Source organism: Musca autumnalis, unplaced genomic scaffold (genome assembly GCF_047663935.1).
Source record: "Musca autumnalis isolate F117 unplaced genomic scaffold, ASM4766393v1 scaffold_3, whole genome shotgun sequence".
In the NCBI taxonomy this organism is placed as follows: domain Eukaryota; kingdom Metazoa; phylum Arthropoda; class Insecta; order Diptera; family Muscidae; genus Musca; species Musca autumnalis.
This window is the reverse complement of record NW_027411866.1, coordinates 244,419,279-244,440,220: the sequence shown is the minus strand read 5'-3', so window position 1 is coordinate 244,440,220 and position 20,942 is coordinate 244,419,279. Positions and strand designations below refer to the sequence as shown.

Here is a 20,942-nt window from a genome sequence, read left to right as displayed (position 1 = left end):
AAGACGTTCCTATTGAATTGCTTAAAATATCCCTTTCAAATTTTTCGAGTTTTCTGTCCATTTGATTATCGTGCCCAGATGGTTTGTTTGTGTACTCTGATGTTTCAAAAACAAACCGCATCAACGCGTTTATTCAAATAAAGCAATTTTTCTAGCCGGCCTGTTTTGCATGGCAGAAAGAAAGCAAATTCAGCTGCCTGCCACCATTAACCACCAATGATCGTTACATAAAACGGCCAACAAAGAAAGTTGGCGGGCAAAGGAGAAAAAATATTCCTGCCTGGTATAAAATTGCATAGCTATTTGTGACACAAAAGCTGATGATGCCGCTGCCTTTGGCCAAAAATGAAATGGAATGGACTTTGTTTGTAGTTTATTTGTAGTATTACAAGCATTTATTTGATAGCCTTTGGGAGCTACACACAACAACGTCCAGCATCCCACAAAACTTTCGTGGAACGAACTAACGTTGTGTGTAAACATGTGGGTGTGTGTGCGCTTCTTGTTTGTTATACACCATGGCCATGGATTTTGTTTTCGGGGTATCCGTTCACCAAATCAATTCAATTGTTCAACATTTTGTTGATTTCAGTGTTTCAATTGTCATCATCATCTCTCTTGGGGGAGGGCATTGCAAAAAAAAAACATTCCAACAAAAACTAGACTACAATAGTTCGTTCGTTCATTTTTCTCCCGCATACATTTTTGTTGTTGGTTTTAGGAATAACCGGGAATCAAATTCAGTTTAGTTTTAGCCTAACTCTGCTCCTCCTTCTCCTTTGTCGTGATATTTTGTGTATGCAATGTTTTGTCCAACCAAATTGAATCTAACGAAAAAAAAATCATTGGTTATCTATTACATTGTGATCTGACTCTAGGGTGTAAGGTATAGTGGGTATGAGGACTTTTGTTGGGGCTCTGCTTTAAACTATTATCAGCACTAAGGCCACAAACATTTTTGTGCGCCATTTAGTGTGGTGGTGCGCTTTGATGGTCCTGCTATTTTGGGCTTTGTTATGTTTCTTCTTGGAATTTGGTGCTGGTGGGGTCATTTGTTAAGCGGAGAATGGATATTCTCCTTAGATTATTTGTGGGAGTTTGGTGAGGTAACATTTTGTGTGCATTAGAGAATTTATGTGTTCGATAGGAACATGTGATTTATATTTCTCCTGCTTGGAAATGTAGATTTGGAAAGGATTAATTTGGAGGTTTGGAAAATAAGTTGTTGGGTACTGGGAATGGAATAAAATACATCTTCTTGAAATATCATTTATAACAATGTTTCCTATACTTCCTACTGAGAAGAAATATCTTTAAATGTGTCGAATAATACCTAGAAAAAATGTTGAAGTCAAAATTAAAATCCCAGGTCGTTTTCGAGTCAAAAAAAAATTAAACTATTCCCTTACCAAAGAGTGTTGTTCGATTCAGTTATTAGTTAAATTATATAAGAGTTGATCGAGTTGGCATCTTCACCAAATATCAACTACGTTCGACTAGGAAGAGATGTCCGACTTCGGAAAGTCTTACCAAAGAAATGTTTATAATTGAAATATTTTAAACTGAAATAATTATCTATTCCTCTACCAAAGAGTGCTTTTTGATTCAGTTATTAGTTGAATCGAGTTGCTATCTTCACCAATGAACCAAATATCGTTTGACTAGAAAGAGATGCCCGACTTTCGTTTTTTCTATAAACCTCTTTCAAAATTCCCCCACTTTTAATGGAAATATTATTTTCCTCAAGAAAATCATTTTACCTTATTCGCCTTTGTCTGTCAGCTCCTTACCAACTTTTTAAGATTCTACATCAACCCAAGTGGCTAAAAAGTTTTCCCCAAACAGTAAATATTTAAGCGGTGGTTAGACAACCGAAAATAGAAGCAAAAAAGATTTATCACTTTGCTGCTGTTGCAACCCTTTTCTTTGTTGTTGCCAAAGACAAACGTTTCTGTGGAAAAAGTTTGTTTTCTCTTTTTTGTTTTTGTGAAATTTAATTAACTCATTTATCGCTTTCAAATGTGGCGTGTTGTTGGTGTATCCAATGGAGTTACATGTGTGTTTTTCGTGTCACCAACAGCCACACACTCAAACACACACAAAAGAGTTTTAATTAAAATAAAATTACCGTGGAAATTTAGCCTGTTTGTTTTTGTCTCCTTTGAACAAATAATCAAATGACAAACACAAATGAGCATTTATCATTAATTTGTATTTCTTTTAAAATTAAAGAAAAAAATTAAAATTAATGATATTAAGAATGAAAGGTAGAAATATATAATTAAATTACATTAAAAAATAATCAGTGTATTAGATAAAACAAATGAAAACGACGTTAAGTTCGGCCGGATATGTACGTTTTATACCCTCCACCATAAATTATATTGGAACCAGATTTCAGCCATTTTGGTTCCATTATGTGCCTACATCTTTAAAAATATAATCCAAAAATTCGGTACAGAAAATATGTTATAGCTTCAACGAGACTAAATAGCGACAATCAGGAGGTACTGTTCTATGGGGCTATAGCAAAACCTTGACCTACACGGCCAATTTTCGATCAAAAAATTTAGCAAAAATTCTCAAAATACCTAAAATCGGAGGTACCCTTATAAGGTAGCTATAGCAAACCGTGGATATATTTTGACAATTTTTAATGGAGAAGTTTTGTGACCGCTGGGAGTTTCAAATGTCAAATTACAACTAGTTCGGACAAAACTTACTTACTTAGCTGGCCCATTACAGAACATTTGTTCCATAGACCGAACTAAGAAAAGATCTCCAATTCTCTCTGTTTAGTGCTTCGCTTTCTGGAATACAGCGCCTTGTCATCCCATCATCCACCTTTTTGCGCCATATATTCTTTGGCCTGCCAATTCTGCGTGCACTGCCATACTGCCCGAATTTATATGCCTTTTTAGCGGGTTCATCATCACTCATTCTTATGATATGGCATAGCCAACGCAACCGTTGCATCTCGATACGTTTATGTATACTGATGTCATTGTATAGCAGATACAGTTCGTGGTTCATACGACGTCGATATTCACCGTCAACGCAGATCGGTCCGTAGATGTTTCGAAGAAATTTTCTCTCAAACACGCCAAGCACTGCCTTATCTGCTTCCGCAAGTACCCAAGCTTCGGAACCATACATCAGTATCAGTGTTTTTAAAGCGTTATTTTTGTTTGACGAGTTGTGGCTTTGTTTTTAAAGTGCTTACTTAAGCCAAAGTAGCATCTGTTGACCAGTACCATTCTTCTTTTTATTTCACAACGGATGTCGTTTGTTGTGTTTATGGCGGTGCCGAGGTATACGCAGTCTTTTATAGGAACCAACTTCAACAGTTGGTCCGATCTCAATGGACGCATTGCGCGTTGACAGCATCAGTTTGGTGTTCTCGCCGTTTAACGCCCGACCCACTTTAGCAGATTCTCCTTCGACCTTCATAAAAGTATCAGTTACTTCTTTTACTGATCGTCCCATGATGTCTATATCATCAGTATAAGCAAGTAACATGTGGCTATGGTGTAGATTCTGCCACATCTTTTGACGTTTGCCTCTCGTATAACCTTTTCTAGTAGGATGTTGAAAAGATCACACGAAAGGCTGTATCCTTGCCTGAAACCTCTTTTGGTACTGAACTGTTCGGAGAGGTTCTTTCCTATTTTAACTGAGGACCTAGTATCAGTTAAAGTCATCTTACAAAGCCGAATGAGCTTTGCGGGGATACCAAATTCAGCCACTGCTTGGAATACATTTGAACGTAGCGGGCTTTCGAAGGCTGCTTTATAATCAACAAAAAGGTGGTAGGTGTCGATCTGCATCTCTTGGGTCTTCTCCAGGATTTGCCACAGGGTAAATATCTGGTCAATGGTAGATTTGCCAGGTCTAAAGCCGCATTGGTATGGTCCAATTATTTAGTTGACAATGGGCTTTAGTCGTTCGCACATTACCCCTGACACTATGTTGTAGGGAATAGGGAGAAGACTTATGCCCCTATAGTTAGAGCATACAGTCTTATCTCCTTTCTTGTGGACAGGGCACGGGATGCTCAGGTTCCAATCGTCGGGTACTCGTTCTTCGTGCCAGATGGTGCTAACTAGCTGATGAATACACCTTATCAGCGTGTCGCCTCCGGTTTTGAACAGCTCGGCTGGTAAGCCATCGGCTCCTGCCTTATTATTCGTCAGCCGACTTATTGCTCTCTTTACCTCATCTTGGCTGGGCGGTATACATTCAATACCATTTTTTGGGATTGGTTATGTGGTATCTTCGCCGTCTTCGCTACTACTGGATACCAACAGTTTGGATAAATGTTCTTTCCATATCCTGAGCACATTATCTTTATCAGTTACCAAATTACCTTGCTGGTCTCTACAGGAGGATGTGCCTGTACCAAACATATCAGTTTGATGTTTCACTCTTTGGTAGAACTTTAGGACTTCATTCTGGCTCCTGTACATCTCGATTTTTCGTACTCCCGTCTTCCCATTTCTCTCTTTTTCCTACGGAAAAGACGTTTCTTCTCTCTCCGTTTCACCCGATACCTCTCTCGTGCGCCGCGCGTTGCTACTGAGTGTAGAGTAGCACTACATGCCGCGTTTTTCTCTTCCTCCTGGTCATACCATGGATTCCTTGGTGGAGGTCTCTGTTATACAAGTGTTGATTTTGCGGCTGTTTGCATGGAGTGGGCAATATTTTGTCATTGTGCTGAAATGTTAACGGGACGAGGAGTGCTTTCACTAAGCAATTGGGCTAATTTATTGGAATATGCTGTGGCTATCGGTTGTGTTTGCAGCTTACCGTATCCAACTTCCGCGTTGTATATGTTCGTGCTTTATTTGCAACGTTTGACGGGTACGTACCTTTGCTGCAACAAGGTAGTGGTCCGAATCTATGTTTGCTCCTCGGAACGATCGTACATCCAACACGCTCGATGAATGTCTTCCATCTATCACAACATGATGAATTTGATTACTTGCTCATTGATCTGGAGACAGCTAGGTGCTTTTATGAATATCGACACGCTTAAATCTGGTAACTACCAAGTTTTTTGCAGCTGCAAAGTCTATCAGCCTCATACCATTGTCAGATGTTTCACTGTGGAGACTGAATTTCCCGACTGTTGGCCCAAAGATATTCTCCTTTCCAATTTTGGCATTAGAATCGCTTAGAATAATTTTAATGTCATGGGCAGGACAACGGTCATAAGTTTCTTACAAACGCTTGTAAAATATATCTATGGTCTGTTCGTCCTTGTCTTCAGTGGGAGCACGAGCGCAAATAAAGCTTTTAATCGAATTGCAGCAAGTCTTTCATTCACTGGGGTGAAGCTGGAGACCAGATGTTTATACCTCCGACCAACTGCAAATCCGCAACCAAACTCATGCTTTGAGTCATGGCAGCTATAATACAGTGCGTCACCTTTATGTGTTGTTGGGACGCCTTTCCCAATCCATCGTATTTCCTGCATGGCAGTAATGTCGGCCTTGTACTTTTCAAGTACATCTGCCAATGCGTAAACTGCACCTTCTCTATAAAGAGTGCGAACATTCCAGGTACAGATGCGGAGATCATGGTCCTTAACGCGTTTGCGGGGTTCGTCAACTTTAAAGGGGTTTGTTTTTCTTTTCTTTCGTTTTTTCATAGTAGGCTGCCTTTTTAGGGGAGGATTACTAACCCGAGGCCCAAACCCAAGTTTTTAACGTTCATATGGGTGAACGCCCTGCACATTTTAGTTCACTACCTTTAAGGCGTGTTAAAGGCAGCTCCCCAGGTGACACCACGGGGAGGTCAGTGTCCACTTGAGATGAAAGAAGGGCCAAGATAAATATTATTTCGAGTTAATCAAATATTTCGGGTTGGAACAAAATACTGTTCTAAATCCGCCAACTTACACTTCGGTGTTAAAGCGTTGGGTAATAATATTTGAGGGCTACCCATTAAGTTGTGGTGGCTAATACATATACAGAGCCTTCGGATCAGCTGTTCCACAGACCCTCCGGACAAGCTGCTCCACCGGGCCTTCGGATCAGCTGTTCCACCGGGCCTTCGGGTCAGCAGTTCCACATGGCCTTCGGTTCAACTATTCCGTAGTTAGAAAACAGTGGCGCATGGTAGAAATAAGATCATAACACTAGACTAATACCCGAACACATCGTGTCCCCGAACATCAGAGGCAGAACACATCATATTCCCGATCATCAACAGCCGAACGCCGAACCTATCGTGTTCCCGAACATCTACAGCCGAACACCGGCGAACACGTCGTGAACAACCTGACACCGTAACCATCGTATCCCCGATCATTCACAGCCGAACACCGTCTAGAGCAGAACTCGCGGGCTCACCGCTAACCCCAGCTGTCAAACCCCCATCCAATCTGCCGGAACGATTTTCACACCAACGTCCAATCCTAAGCTATACCAATTGAATATATTTTTATCGAATTTAAACAGAAGTAGATTGTTAACTAGTATTTTATCAATAAAGAATCCGATTTTTGCCCACAGAAAAGGGAGAATACTAGTTTTCTAATTCCGTAAGGTTTGGTGGGTCCTTATGGAGACTCTGGAAGCGACTGAGCATACCCCAGCCGACGACAAAACCACGTTACATCTTTTAACGAGATAAGGCCAGCATAGCTTTAGGTATCATTTTAGTAAAAATTAAAACGTTTTGTGGCGTTCAATCAAATTATATTTAGATGTAGAGTTGTGCCAAAGGAACTATATGGAACTATCTAGTTCACTTCGCAGTTCCAATGGCCCACATTTTTTCTTTGAACAAACTGCGTATACTTAACAGCACACGTTATATTTCATGATGTTACTCATACGTTTTGGAACTAGTACAAGGAACTAGGAACTACATTACCCAACTCTATTTAGATGATCACTTACCATGGGTGCGTATGAAAACCGAACTGCGTGAGTATTTTAGTGTTCAACAATCATACGCACCATATCACAAGTCAAGAATCTACCTTGTCTTTAAGGAGTTTTTTTGTGAAATTAAAACTGTAATCTTGTTTACAGCAATTGTCCAACCGATTTGTTGAACAAATTCAATACTGACACCACTAACTCCATATTTGTACACCTATTAAAAAAAGCGAATGAAAAGTACAAAAACAATGAACAAAAATTACATTGTATTTTGTTGGAATTTCCCATACATGACAGTATTGTTCTTTTTTTCTCGCTTATTCCTTCTTCCTTGTTAATAAAATGTGTCTGTTTTTTAACTTTTGATATTTAATTTAGTTCACATAGAGGCCAAAGGAAAAGTTTTGTTTTTTGGTCAACACTTAATGAACTTTTGTGATAAGCGGGAAAACATTTTTTTATTTGTTGGTCGGCAGAAAAAAGAACACACACCAAAAAAGGCCAACCAACCAAAGGAGTAAAAAAAAGGAAAAACAAAAACAAAATCGCAATAGCAGTAGAAAACAAATTGTAACAGAATTTCTTGTTCTGTCAAGCGGAAGGCAACAATGGAAACAAAAGTGTAAATTGCTGCGTGTTATTTTGTTGCTTGCGAAGAACACACATACGCGTTCAACATAGCCATTGATGTGGCCTTTTTAGCATCTGCAACTCAGAACAAAAAAAAAATCTCTTAACTCCATAAAAAATGTTGGAAACTTTGCCTTATATAAGAATGGGCATTGTTTTCTATGGTCAAGGATAGAATACTTGTCCCAAAAAACGCAAAACAAAAACATATTAAAAAAACAGTTGTTGTTGGTGGTGTGCCATGAAGCAACGGAATGTTGCTGTTTGCGCTGCAACCAAATTGCTGTTGTTTTCTGTTGCTGTTAAAGCGCTTTGTATTGTTCAAATGAATGAATTTGCGCCCATTCTATGAGAAATGAAAGACAGAAGTCTGTCACACCACTGCCACTGTTCAAGTTGAAACTTTTTAAGTGGCATTCATGTTTTTTAGAGAGCACAAACACAAATTAAAAGTTCGCTCCTCTTTTTTATTATTGCAATTACATGGCAATTTTTAGTGTAATAGAAAATTAAGTTGCTAAAGTGGATTTTTTGTTTTCGGCTAATAGAGTTCATTGTTGTTTAACATAAATGGATTCATTATTGCTGGAACGGTTGTGAAAGCAATAGTTTTTAGAAGGATGTCAAATACAAAAGACTACATTTTGTATGAGAAATGAAAGGCAGGCGTTAGTTAAAGAGAAGAGAACATATCTGCACACCTTAGACCGATATTTCAGGAGGTATTGGCATTCAGTGCAAACAAATTTCACGACCACGATGATTATCCGCTTTTAAAATGTCAATACGTTGAGAGAAGTTGACTTAAATTGGGTTAATCTTGGAACTGAATCTAAGTTTATGTGTCATTTTAGCCATTTTAATTGGTAGCTGTGGCATTTTTAGAGCTCAAAATGGGAAAATGGCGTATGGAACACTTAAGCATGACACCAAACATACGTTAAGATTTTTCGGGTCCAATATATCTTAAAGTGACGTAGGGGATGGAAGATACCAAGGAACGGTCCTGACCGGCTTTAATATGGCAAAGCCCAGGATTTATCTTGGTCCCTCTTTCATCTCAAGTGGACACTGACCTCCCCGTGGTTTCACCTGGGGAACTGCCTTTAACACCCGTTAAAGGTAGTGAGCTAACATGTGCCGCGCGTTCCCCCATAAGAACGTTTAAAACTTGGGTTTGGGCGTCGGGTTAGTAACCATCCTCTAGAAAAAAAAAATGAAAAAAAACGGAAGAAAAGAAAAACAAGCCCCTCTAAAGTTGACGAACCCCTTAAACGTTTTAAGGACCATGATCTGCGAATCTGCACCTGGAATGTTCGCACTCTTTATAGAGAAGGTGCAGTCGACGTACTTGAAAAGTACAAGGCCGACATTACTGCCATACCGGAAATACGATGGAACGGGGAACGCGTCACAACAACACCTAAAGGTGACGCACTGTATTATGGCTGCCATGACACAAAGCATGAGTTTGGTTGCGGATTTGTAGTTGGTCGGAGGTTAAAACATCTGGTCTCCAGCTTTACCCCAGTGAATGAAAGACTCGCTGCAATTCGACTAAAAGCAAAATTCTTCAACATCAGCTTTATTTGCGCTCATGCTCCCACTGAAAACAAGGACGAACAGACCAAAGATATATTTTACGAGCACTTAGGAGAAACTTATGACCGTTGCCCAGCCCATGACATTAAAATTATACTAGGCGATTTTAATGCCAACATTGGAAAGGAGAATATCTTTGGCCCAACAGTCAGGAAATTCAGTCTCCACAGTGAAACATCTGACAATGGTATGAGGCTGATAGACTTTACAGCTGCAAGAAACATGGTAGTTAGCAGTACCAGATTTAAGCATTTCGCTTTTCATAAGGGCACCTGGCTGTCGCCAGATCAAAGAACAAGAAATCAAATTGATCACCTTGTGATAGATGGAAGGTATGCATCAAGCGTGTTGGATGTACGATCGTTGCAGCAAAGGTTCGTACCAGTTTAAACCTAGCAAACAAACTAAGAACAGACAAACACGGAAGTTGGACATCGGTAAGCTGCAATCACAACATATAGCAACGCGTAGCGCACGAGTGAGGTATCGCGAGAAAAGGAGAGAGGAGAAACGTCTCTTCCGCAGGAAAAAGAGAGAGATGGAAAAGCGGGAGTGTGAACAAATCGAGATGTACAGGAGACAGAATGAAGTCCGAAAATTCTACCAAAGAGGTAAAGACAGCAATAAACCGGCTGAAGAATAATAAGGCAGCAGGAGCTGATGGCCTACCAGCCGAGCTGTTTAAAACCGGAGGCGACACGCTGATAAAGTGTATGCATCAGCTAGTTAGCTCCATTTGGCAGGCAGAACGCGTACCCTACGATTGGAACCTGAGCATCCTGTGTCCCGCCCATAAGAAAGGAGATAAGCCTTATGCTCCAACTATAGGGGCATAAGTCTTCTCCCTATCGCCTACAAGAGAGAGTCAGGGATATTGTGCGAACGACTAAAGCCCATGGTCAACGAAATAATTGTAACACACCAATGCGGCTTTAGACATGGCAAGTCCACCATTGACCAAATATTTACCCTGCGGCAAACCCTGGAGAAGACCCAAGAGATGCAGATCGACACCTGCCACCTTTTTGTTGATTATAAAGCAGAGCCCGCTACGTTCAAAGGTATTCCAAGCCATGTCTGAATTTGGTATCCCCGCAAAGCTCATTCGGCTTTGTAAAATGACTCTATATGACACAAGATCTTCAGTAAAAATAGGAAAGAACCTCTCCGATGAGTTTTGCACCAAAAGAGGTTTCAGGCAAGGAGACAACCATTCGTGTGATCTTGTTAACATCCTGCCAGAAAAGGTTATACCAGGGGCAACGGTCAAAAGAAGTGGTACAATCTACACCAATAGCCACATGTTACTTGCTTATGCTGATGATATAGACATCATGGGACGATCAGTAAAAGAAGTAACCGATACCTTTATGAACGTCGAAGGAGAATCTGCTAAAGTGGGTCTGGCGGTAAACGGCAAAAAGACCAAGTTGATGGTGTCGACGCGCAATGCGTCCGTTGAGATCAGACCAACTGTTGAAGTTGGTTCCTATAATTTTGAGGTAGTAAAAGACTTCGTATACCTCGGCACCGCTGTAAACATAACAAACGACATCAGTTGTGAAATAAAAAGAAGAGTTGCATTGGCCAACTTTAGCTTAAGTAAGCAATTCAAAAACAAAGCCACAACTCGTCAAACCAAAATAAAGCTTTACAAAACACCGATACTACCCGTGCTGATGTATGGTTCCGAAGCCTGGTTACTTGCGCAAGCAGATAAGTTAGTGCTTGGCGTGTTTGAGAGAAAAATTCTTCGAAAGATCTACGGACCAATCTGCGTTACCGGTGAATATCGACGTCGTGTGAACCACGAGCTGTATCTGCTATACAACGACATCAATAAAGTTAAACGTATCGAGATGCAGCGATTGCGTTGGCTAGGCCATATTATAAGAATGGGCGATGATGAACCCGCTAAGAGGGTGAATAAATTTGAGCCACATGGCGGTGCACGCAGAATTGGCTGGCCAAAGAATATATGGCGCAAACAAGTGGATGAAGAGACGACAAGGCGCGGTATTCCAGAAAGGGAAGCACTAAACAGAGAGAATTGGAGATCTTTTCTTGGTTCGGTCTATGGAACAAATGTTCTGTAATGGGCCAGCTAAGTAGGTAATATCTTAAAGCAGTGGCTTCCAATAGAAAACATTTTAATGTTGCAGAAATGATCACAACGACTACCTACTATTAACATTTCAACATAATACGAAAAGTGGCCGGGAACTGAGATATAGTTTTCGTGCAGCCCTCGTATTTGGGTCATATCATTGGTTTTTGTTTTAAAAGCGAGTAAAATTTTAAAACTAATAACAGTCACACGTGCTTCATCGGTGAAGTGGCGGTAAATTATCATCGATTTCCAATGATACCGACCTCAATAGATCAGTATTACTTGACCCTGATTAGGGTCCAATCCTTACGCTCATATGTTTCTCGAGACTTCTGACTTTTGTTAATAAACGATAGGACGCTGAATGTTATTACATCAAGAAGAATTGAAGAAATTTCCGAATCATATAAAAATTATATTTGGCAAAATATTGAATATTTTTGCATGCGATTTGGTTTAGTTGCATATGTTTAGACCAAGGATTCGGAGTCGGAGTCTGGAGTAGGAGTCTAGCAAATTTTGCTGGAATCGGAGTCGGAGCCGGAGTCGTGAAAAAAGCTCAACTCCGACTCCGGGCAACAATTGTTCCATATTTATCAAAAAATTGTTAAATCAAAAATTCTTTAATTCAATTCAGTTTATTACAAAATGCATATCGAAAACAACTGGACTTTTATAGAAGATATATTGATTCTAATAGACTTTTTGTGAAATTTGTATAAGAAAAGTTAGAGTCTTCTTTAAGATGGTCTTCCTACCATTTTTAATAGACACCCTACACGTATGTAATGTGGAAATGTTGAAGAAGCAAGGAAGCCTGAGTGGTCATCTGTGTGAAAACTAATTTACCTTTTGCCTATCTATGAAAGGACCTACTCGTATGAGAAATCATGTTGTTCTTCGATGAGTAGAGATAGAGTTATAATTGAAATAACCGAAAGGAAAAGACGACTTTAAATTATGCGTATTACCTCTATATGATGGTGGATTTATTAATTTCTATGTCTATTTAATCATGTCCGATTGTATGGTATACAAAGCCATACAAAGATTTAACTTCATCGGTGCACTCTTGCCGTGATAATCCAGAAAGTTGTGGAAAATGGTCGACGAAAATGTTGATAGTAAGTAAATTCCATTTTTCGGTAAAGTAATTTTTTTCAAGTCACCGTAACAAAATGCTAAAAAAAATTCCAATGGAAATTTCAAATGTAGCCTGGCAATACAGGATAGAGATTTATCAACTAGTCCTCGTACCATACCTATCCCATTCCTGTTTCATCAATGGCTTGTCGTTATGTCAAAAATACTACTATTTTGGAAAATAAACAAACAAGGAATAAAAGCTCCTTTAATCGAGAGAAAATATAATAATAACTTTGAGACATGTCACTTCTCATTCCGCAGTGTGCTGGATGTATCCACACACGTTTCCACAACTATGATTGCAAGTTTTTTTATTATCTTCTTCAAGCCATATTAATGTCTTATTTGTTTTCTTAATTGCCACATTTGTTGACATTTATAATGGCGTTAAATGTTTCAACGATGACTAAACTGACAATATTATGGTGGTTAACCTCTTTTTTGGGAACATTTAATGGTCATATTTTATGATTATTTGGTATTTGCATGCAACAATATTTCGACAAACATGCCATAAGAACCAATAAAACGTGGAGAATTACTAACAAAATACACCATTCAATACAATATTTCTTTGTGTACTCACCTCTACCACTACGCCCCACGAAACGCAAATCATTAAATTTGGCAACTTGATTCTTCATTACCGCCGTTGAATTCCTCAGCTCTGCACAATAGTTTTCATCATTACCCGCTCGCACCGTAACCATGGTGCCATCCATGATATCGCCCAGAGAAACAACTTTAAATGCCACCGGTAATGTTTTGTTCGAACGCCAATGAGGCGGCAGTACCGTGCACACAAACAATGGACTGCTGGTGCGTATCAGTTCACCCGGATGTTCGGTAAGAAAATCACCAAGTGTACGCTCGGCCAATATATCCGAAGTCATTTTTGTATAGGCCTCATTGAGCAGTTGGGCTGCTGTGGGCGGAGTATTTTGTTCTGTTGAATTGTTGTTGTTGCCATTTGAACTATTGTTGTTGTTGTTATTGGCATTTGAATTATTCGAATTGTTTGTGTTGTTATTTTGTGTGTTCGAATTGTTGTTGTTGTTATTGGCTGTATTGGAGGCGGCCGTGTTATTTGCCGCCCCACCGCCACCATTTGTTGTCGTTGTCAGATGCATTTTTGCCTCAAAGTTTTGCACTTTGTGATGGTGGTGGTGCTGTGAGGAATGCACTGTTGCAGCTGCTGTTGTACCTGACACGGGAGATGTGTAGTGTGTACTGCTGTGCTGCGGCGGCTGCTGCTGCTGCAAGCTGTGAAGCTGTTGCGTTGTTGTTTGGCCGTAATTGGCGGCAACGACTTGTTTGAAACGCACAATTTTTGTAGTGTTTTATTTTCCAGCGGTTGTAAAAAATATGGAAATTATTTGTCTTTTGGGTTATTTGTTTCAGTTTTAAAAATTGTGTGGATTTTCGTAAATTGTGATTCGCCAGGAAACTTAGCAGAGTGACATCTGTAAGAAAAACAAAGCGAAAAGGTAAATAAAATTAGTAAAGTCTTTTAAGTGTTCAAAATCAGATTAACTGTCTTCGAAGGCTTCGTGGAAGAACCAAAAAGATATTAATTTTTAACATTTCAAATTTTGGACGACTTGAAGGGAATCTTCATTGACGAAGAAAATGCGAATTAAGGGGGCCTTAACAGACCGAAGGGGGTTTTTATAGACGAATCGAATGGATTCTTCATAGAAGATCTGAAGAGAGTTTTTTAGACGAACTGAGTGAGTCTTCATTGAAGAACTGAAGGGAGTCTTTAAGATGAACCCAAGGAAATATTTATAGAACTGAGGGAGCCTTCATAGAAGAGCCTAATGGAGGCTTTATAGACGACCCAAAGACAGTCTTTATTGACGAGCCAAAGGTCTTCGTTATAGATAAGCCATGGGCTGTCTTTATTGACGAACCAAACGTTGTCTTTATATACGAGCTAAATGTCATCTTTATAGACGAGCTAAATGTCATCTTTATAGACGAGCTAAATGTCGTCTATATAGACAAGCTAAAGGTCGTCTTTATAGACGAGCTATAGGTCGTATTTATAGACGAGCTAAAGGTCGTCTTTATACACGAGCTGAAGGTCGTCTTTATAGACGAGCAAAAGGTCGCCCTTATAGACGAGCTGAAGGTCGTCTTTATAGACGAGCTAAAGGTCGTCTTTATAGACAAGCTGAAGGTCGTCTTTATACACGAGCTGAAGTTCGTCTTTATACACGAGCTGAAGGTCGTCTTTATACACGAGCTGAAGGTCATCTTTATACACGAGCTGAAGGTCGTCTTTATACACGAGCTGAAGGTCGTCTTTATACACGAGCTGAAGCTCGTCTTTATACACGTGCTGAAGGTCGTCTAGAGAGACGAGCTAAAGGTCGTCTTTATAGACAAGCCGAAGGTCGTCTTTATACACGAGCTGAAGGTCGTCTTTATACACGAGCTGAAGGTCGTCTTTATACACGAGCTGAAGGTCGTCTTTATACACGAGCTGAAGGTCGCCTTTATACACGAGCTGAAGGTCGTCTTTATAGACGAGCTGAAGGTCGTCTTTATACACGAGCTGAAGGTCGTCTATATAGCTCGTCATATAGACGACCTGAAGCTCGTCTTTATACACGAGCTGAAGGTCGTCTTTATACACGAGCTGAAGGTCGTCTTTATACACGAGCTGAAGGTCGTCTTTATACACGAGCTGAAGGTCGTCTTTATACACGAGCTGAAGGTCGTCTTTATACACGAGCTGAAGGTCGTCTTTATACACGAGCTGAAGGTCGTCTTTATACACGAGCTGAAGGTCGTCTTTATACACGAGCTGAAGGTCGTCTTTATACACGAGCTGAAGGTCGTCTTTATACACGAGCTGAAGGTCGTCTTTATACACGAGCTGAAGGTCGTCTATATAGCTCGTCATATAGACGACCTGAAGCTCGTCTTTATACACGAGCTGAAGGTCGTCTTTATACACGAGCTGAAGGTCGTCTTTATACACGAGCTGAAGGTCGTCTTTATACACGAGCTGAAGGTCGTCTTTATACACGAGCTGAAGGTCGTCTTTATACACGAGCTGAAGCTCGTCTTTATACACGTGCTGAAGGTCGTCTAGAGAGACGAGCTAAAGGTCGTCTTTATACACGAGCTGAAGGTCGTCTTTATACACGAGCTGAAGGTCGTCTTTATACACGAGCTGAAGGTCGTCTTTATACACGAGCTGAAGGTCGTCTTTATACACGAGCTGAAGCTCGTCTTTATACACGTGCTGAAGGTCGTCTAGAGAGACGAGCTAAAGGTCGTCTTTATAGACAAGCTGAAGGTCGTCTTTATACACGAGCTGAAGGTCGTCTTTATGCACGAGCTGAAGGTCGTCTTTATACACGAGCTGAAGGTCGTCTTTATACACGAGCTGAAGGTCGCCTTTATACACGAGCTGAAGGTCGTCTTTATAGACGAGCTGAAGGTCGTCTTTATACACGAGCTGAAGGTCGTCTATATAGCTCGTCATATAGACGACCTGAAGCTCGTCTTTATACACGAGCTGAAGGTCGTCTTTATACACGAGCTGAAGGTCGTCTTTATACACGAGCTGAAGGTCGTCTTTATACACGAGCTGAAGGTCGTCTTTATACACGAGCTGAAGGTCGTCTTTATACACGAGCTGAAGCTCGTCTTTATACACGTGCTGAAGGTCGTCTAGAGAGACGAGCTAAAGGTCGTCTTTATAGACAAGCTGAAGGTCGTCTTTATACACGAGCTGAAGGTCGTCTTTATACACGAGCTGAAGGTCGTCTTTATACACGAGCTGAAGGTCGTCTTTATACACGAGCTGAAGGTCGTCTTTATACACGAGCTGAAGGTCGTCTTTATACACGAGCTGAAGGTCGTCTTTATACACGAGCTGAAGGTCGTCTTTATACACGAGCTGAAGGTCGTCTTTATACACGAGCTGAAGGTCGTCTTTATACACGAGCTGAAGGTCGTCTTTAAACACGAGCTGAAGGTCGTCTTTATACACGAGCTGAAGGTCGTCTTTATACACGAGCTGAAGGTCGTCTTTATACACGAGCTGAAGGTCGTCTTTATACACGAGCTGAAGGTCGTCTTTATACACGAGCTGAAGGTCGTCTTTATACACGAGCTGAAGGTCGTCTTTATAGACGAGCTGAAGGTCGTCTTTATACACGAGCTGAAGGTCGTCTTTATAGACGAGCTGAAGGTCGTCTTTATACACGAGCTGAAGGTCGTCTTTATAGACGAGCTGAAGGTCGTCTTTATAGACGAGCTGAAGGTCGTCTTTATAGACGAGCTGAAGGTCGTCTTTATAGACGAGCTGAAGGTCGTCTTTATAGACGAGCTGAAGGTCGTCTTTATAGACGAGCTGAAGGTCGTCTTTATAGACGAGCTGAAGGTCGTCTTTATAGACGAGCTGAAGGTCGTCTTTATAGACGAGCTGAAGGTCGTCTTTATAGACGAGCTGAAGGTCGTCTTTATAGACGAGCTGAAGGTCGTCTTTATAGACGAGCTGAAGGTCGTCTTTATAGACGAGCTGAAGGTCGTCTTTATACACGAGCTGAAGGTCGTCTTTATAGACGAGCTGAAGGTCGTCTTTATACACGAGCTGAAGGTCGTCTTTATACACGAGCTGAAGGTCGTCTATATAGCTCGTCATATAGACGACCTGAAGCTCGTCTTTATACACGAGCTGAAGGTCGTCTTTATAGACGAGCTGAAGGTCGTCTTTATAGACGAGCTGAAGGTCGTCTTTATAGACGAGCTGAAGGTCGTCTTTATAGACGAGCTGAAGGTCGTCTTTATAGACGAGCTGAAGGTCGTCTTTATAGACGAGCTGAAGGTCGTCTTTATAGACGAGCTGAAGGTCGTCTTTATAGACGAGCTGAAGGTCGTCTTTATAGACGAGCTGAAGGTCGTCTTTATAGACGAGCTGAAGGTCGTCTTTATAGACGAGCTGAAGGTCGTCTTTATAGACGAGCTGAAGGTCGTCTTTATAGACGAGCTGAAGGTCGTCTTTATAGACGAGCTGAAGGTCGTCGATTTTCTCAATACAAGGATTGAGAAAATCGTAATCCTTACGTGGTTTTCCGAAGTTCGGCAACTAACCTTTTAATTTTTAATTTTTTAATTTCGGTTAGTAGACGAAACTTATTTACTAGTTCTATTGCGTCTGCTGGGGAATGTATCGATGACTACATCAGTGATAAAAAATTCTCTCAGCTACACGAGGGACTGATAAATTCTTTGAATCATTGTCAACCAATATTCCCATAGTTTAAAAAATTTGGTGATCTGTTAACGAAGAAGGTGGTGTGACATAAGACAAACGATAGGTAGTCACAATGGTGATGTCTGGCGAAGTGCGGCAATCTTCTCCCATCACGGGAAATGAAATTCCTCCAGTAACAATCGGTTACTGCTTTCAAGAATGAAATTAATACTAAATATATAACGCAAAGTGCGATATACAGACTTTGGACACATTGTCCTCTTGATTTGTACCCCCAAAATTTACTACATTCGAAGACTCATGCTTAGGCGAGAAAGATTTGTGCTCGACAGATTGGTGTATAAGGGTGGTAGGTAGGCCTCCACCTCCACTTATTGCTCAAACCTTTCCAAAGCAAATTTTGTAAACAGCGCAACGTTGTAGCTTTGTTTCCTGGATACATCAGTTAGAACATTCCTCCGCCTCATAAAGTCTTTGACTTCACTTACCTTATGACGAAGACCGCACGTGGTCCTGTCTGCCAGAAAAATCGATTCAATCTCTTGTTAAACAATGTTAACTATAACATAGCTTCATCATACTCCTTACGTACTACTACCTCTCTATTCTCCACTATTCCTTTAACCTGAATATAAATAAGGGTCAAGCATTTTAATAATATTTGAAATTCTTTTACTTTGTCCAGACTTACGGTTATTAAACCAGTTATTAAACGTTTTTTATGTAACCAATTTTCGCCAGTCGTTGGCATTTATAAAAAAACAACAACATTCACATACTGATATTAACAACACATGTGGTATGTTTTACGTTTATGGAGTAAAACACATTCATTCTAAGGTCAAACTCCAATTAAAACTTAACTACAACGACGAAACTTCACAAAAGCAATGTCAGAAAAATATTTTTTTTCGATATAGACCACGATGTTACTCCTTTGGAAAGTACGTTACTAGCTGTCTTCCTCTGTAACTCCTAGCTGTATATTTTTTCTATTCCCCGTCAAAGGACCAAAGACCAAAGGAAAAAAAGAAAAATACAAAAATGTCAACTCTAGTAAATTGATACCACTTCCGCGGCAAAGAAGAGCCATTTAACACTGCCACACTGGCTCTTGTTGTTGTTGGTGTTGTTCGGGTTGTTCCTGCTGCCTGTTACAACACAAATTTACATCAATTCGCACAACGACGGAAGTCACGAAACCATCAATTTTGATTTAACAAAGTCAAAGTGTTCACAATGACCTCAACACAGCTTGTTAAGTTCCCTTGCGAAAAAGAATCTACTACTCATGGAATGTTAAAGCTGAAGGTAACAGTTGGAGGTGGCAAGAGCTCTTAAATGCTGTGGCATCAAATCAAAAGGTGACAAACCGCGTTTTTTGTCCCTGGGTTTTTGTTTTGTCGCGTATCATCGCCAGGATTTAGCGGCTAGGATATGTCGTTTTTCAAAATTGACATTTTTATTTTTTTTTCGTTTAAATCTTAGTCACCGTTGTAACTGTCGAACAATAAAGTATTACCAGCACTTTCATCAGCGTTTAAATGTAGAAAAAGATAGAGAACAGAACACCACCTCCTTTAAAAATAGACACCAATATCTGTGATGCCTTAAATTGAGGTTTGATTCCAAAAGAACCATTTAATATCTTGTGGTATGTTGATGTTATTTTGCCCGGTATACCATCATAGCCATTGAATAAATTTGAGGAAAAAACACACACACCCACACATGCAAAATATCTCTTGGTCAGTTTGTTAGCACTCTAAATTTTTGGCGATTTATGGTGGACAAACAAACCAAAAAAAGAGATATTTAAGCTTTTTATGTTATTTTGTTTGTGTGCGACTTTTTATTATTGAAATTGAATGTGTTTTATTTTTTCTTATGGCCTTTTTGGTCATTTGTTGGCCAAAAATCAAACCAACAAATGTGGCCAAAAAGTTTTTAATTTTCGTCACGAGTTCGTTGGCCATATTGGGGTTGAATGGAATACATTATAGACGATCACCAAAAATATATTTTTTAAAATATTTTTCGTCTACACGTACGATTTTCAGTTCATCAGCAAATACTGTCCTCAAGACGCATATCTCGTCTATATAGACGACCTTTGGTCCATCTATAAACACAACCTTTCTATTTTATATAAAGACGACCTTTAGCACGTCTATAAAGACGACCTTTAGCTCGTCTATAAATACGACCTTTAGCACGTCTATAAAGACGACCTTTAGCACGTCTATAAAGACGACCTTTAGCTCGTCTATAAAGAAGACCTTCATCTCGTCTATAAAGAAGACCTTCAGCTCGTCTATAAAGAAGACCTTCAGCTCGTCTATAAAGACGACCTTCAGCTCGTCTATAAGGACGATCTTTAGCTCGTCTATAAAGACGACCTTTAGCTTGTCTATAAAGACGACCTTTAGCTCGTCTATAAAGTATAAAGACGACCTTAAGCTCGTCTATATAAAGACGACCTTCAGCAGCTCGTCTATATAAAGACGACCTTCAGCAGCTCGTCTATATAAAGACGACCTTCAGCAGCTCGTCTATATAAAGACGACCTTCAGCAGCTCGTCTATATAAAGACGACCTTCAGCAGCTCGTCTATATAAAGACGACCTTCAGCAGCTCGTCTATATAAAGACGACCTTCAGCAGCTCGTCTATATAAAGACGACCTTCAGCAGCTCGTCTATATAAAGACGACCTTCAGCAGCTCGTCTATATAAAGACGACCTTCAGCAGCTCGTCTATATAAAGACGACCTTCAGCAGCTCGTCTATATAAAGACGACCTTCAGCAGCTCGTCTATATAAAGACGACCTTCAGCAGCTCGTCTATATAAAGACGACCTTCAGCAGCTCGTCTATATAAAGACGACCTTCAGCAGCTCGTCTATATAAAGACGACCTTCAGCAGCTCGTCTATATAAAGACGACCTTCAGCAGCTCGTCTATATAAAGACGACCTTCAGCAGCTCGTCTATATAAAGACGACCTTCAGCAGCTCGTCTATATAAAGACGACCTTCAGCAGCTCGTCTATATAAAGACGACCTTCAGCAGCTCGTCTATATAAAGACGACCTTCAGCAGCTCGTCTATATAAAGACGACCTTCAGCAGCTCGTCTATATAAAGACGACCTTCAGCAGCTCGTCTATATAAAGACGACCTTCAGCAGCTCGTCTATATAAAGACGACCTTCAGCAGCTCGTCTATATAAAGACGACCTTCAGCAGCTCGTCTATATAAAGACGAACTTCAGCAGCTCGTCTATATAAAGACGACCTTCAGCAGCTCGTCTATATAAAGACGACCTTCAGC

General features: G+C 40.3%; 1 protein-coding gene across 2 annotated transcripts in view; it reads right to left on the bottom strand.

The window, feature by feature from the left end:
• The window catches only part of RunxA (RUNX family transcription factor Runt related A), a 184,557-nt gene that overhangs the window by 51,037 nt on the left and 112,578 nt on the right, over positions 1–20,942 (bottom strand). For both annotated transcript variants that reach the window (XM_073973465.1, XM_073973464.1), the window contains exon 2: positions 12,965–13,841. In XM_073973465.1, coding sequence (XP_073829566.1) covers positions 12,965–13,508 — 544 coding nt within the window. In that variant the 5' untranslated portion in view covers positions 13,509–13,841. The remainder of the gene's footprint in view (positions 1–12,964; positions 13,842–20,942) is intronic.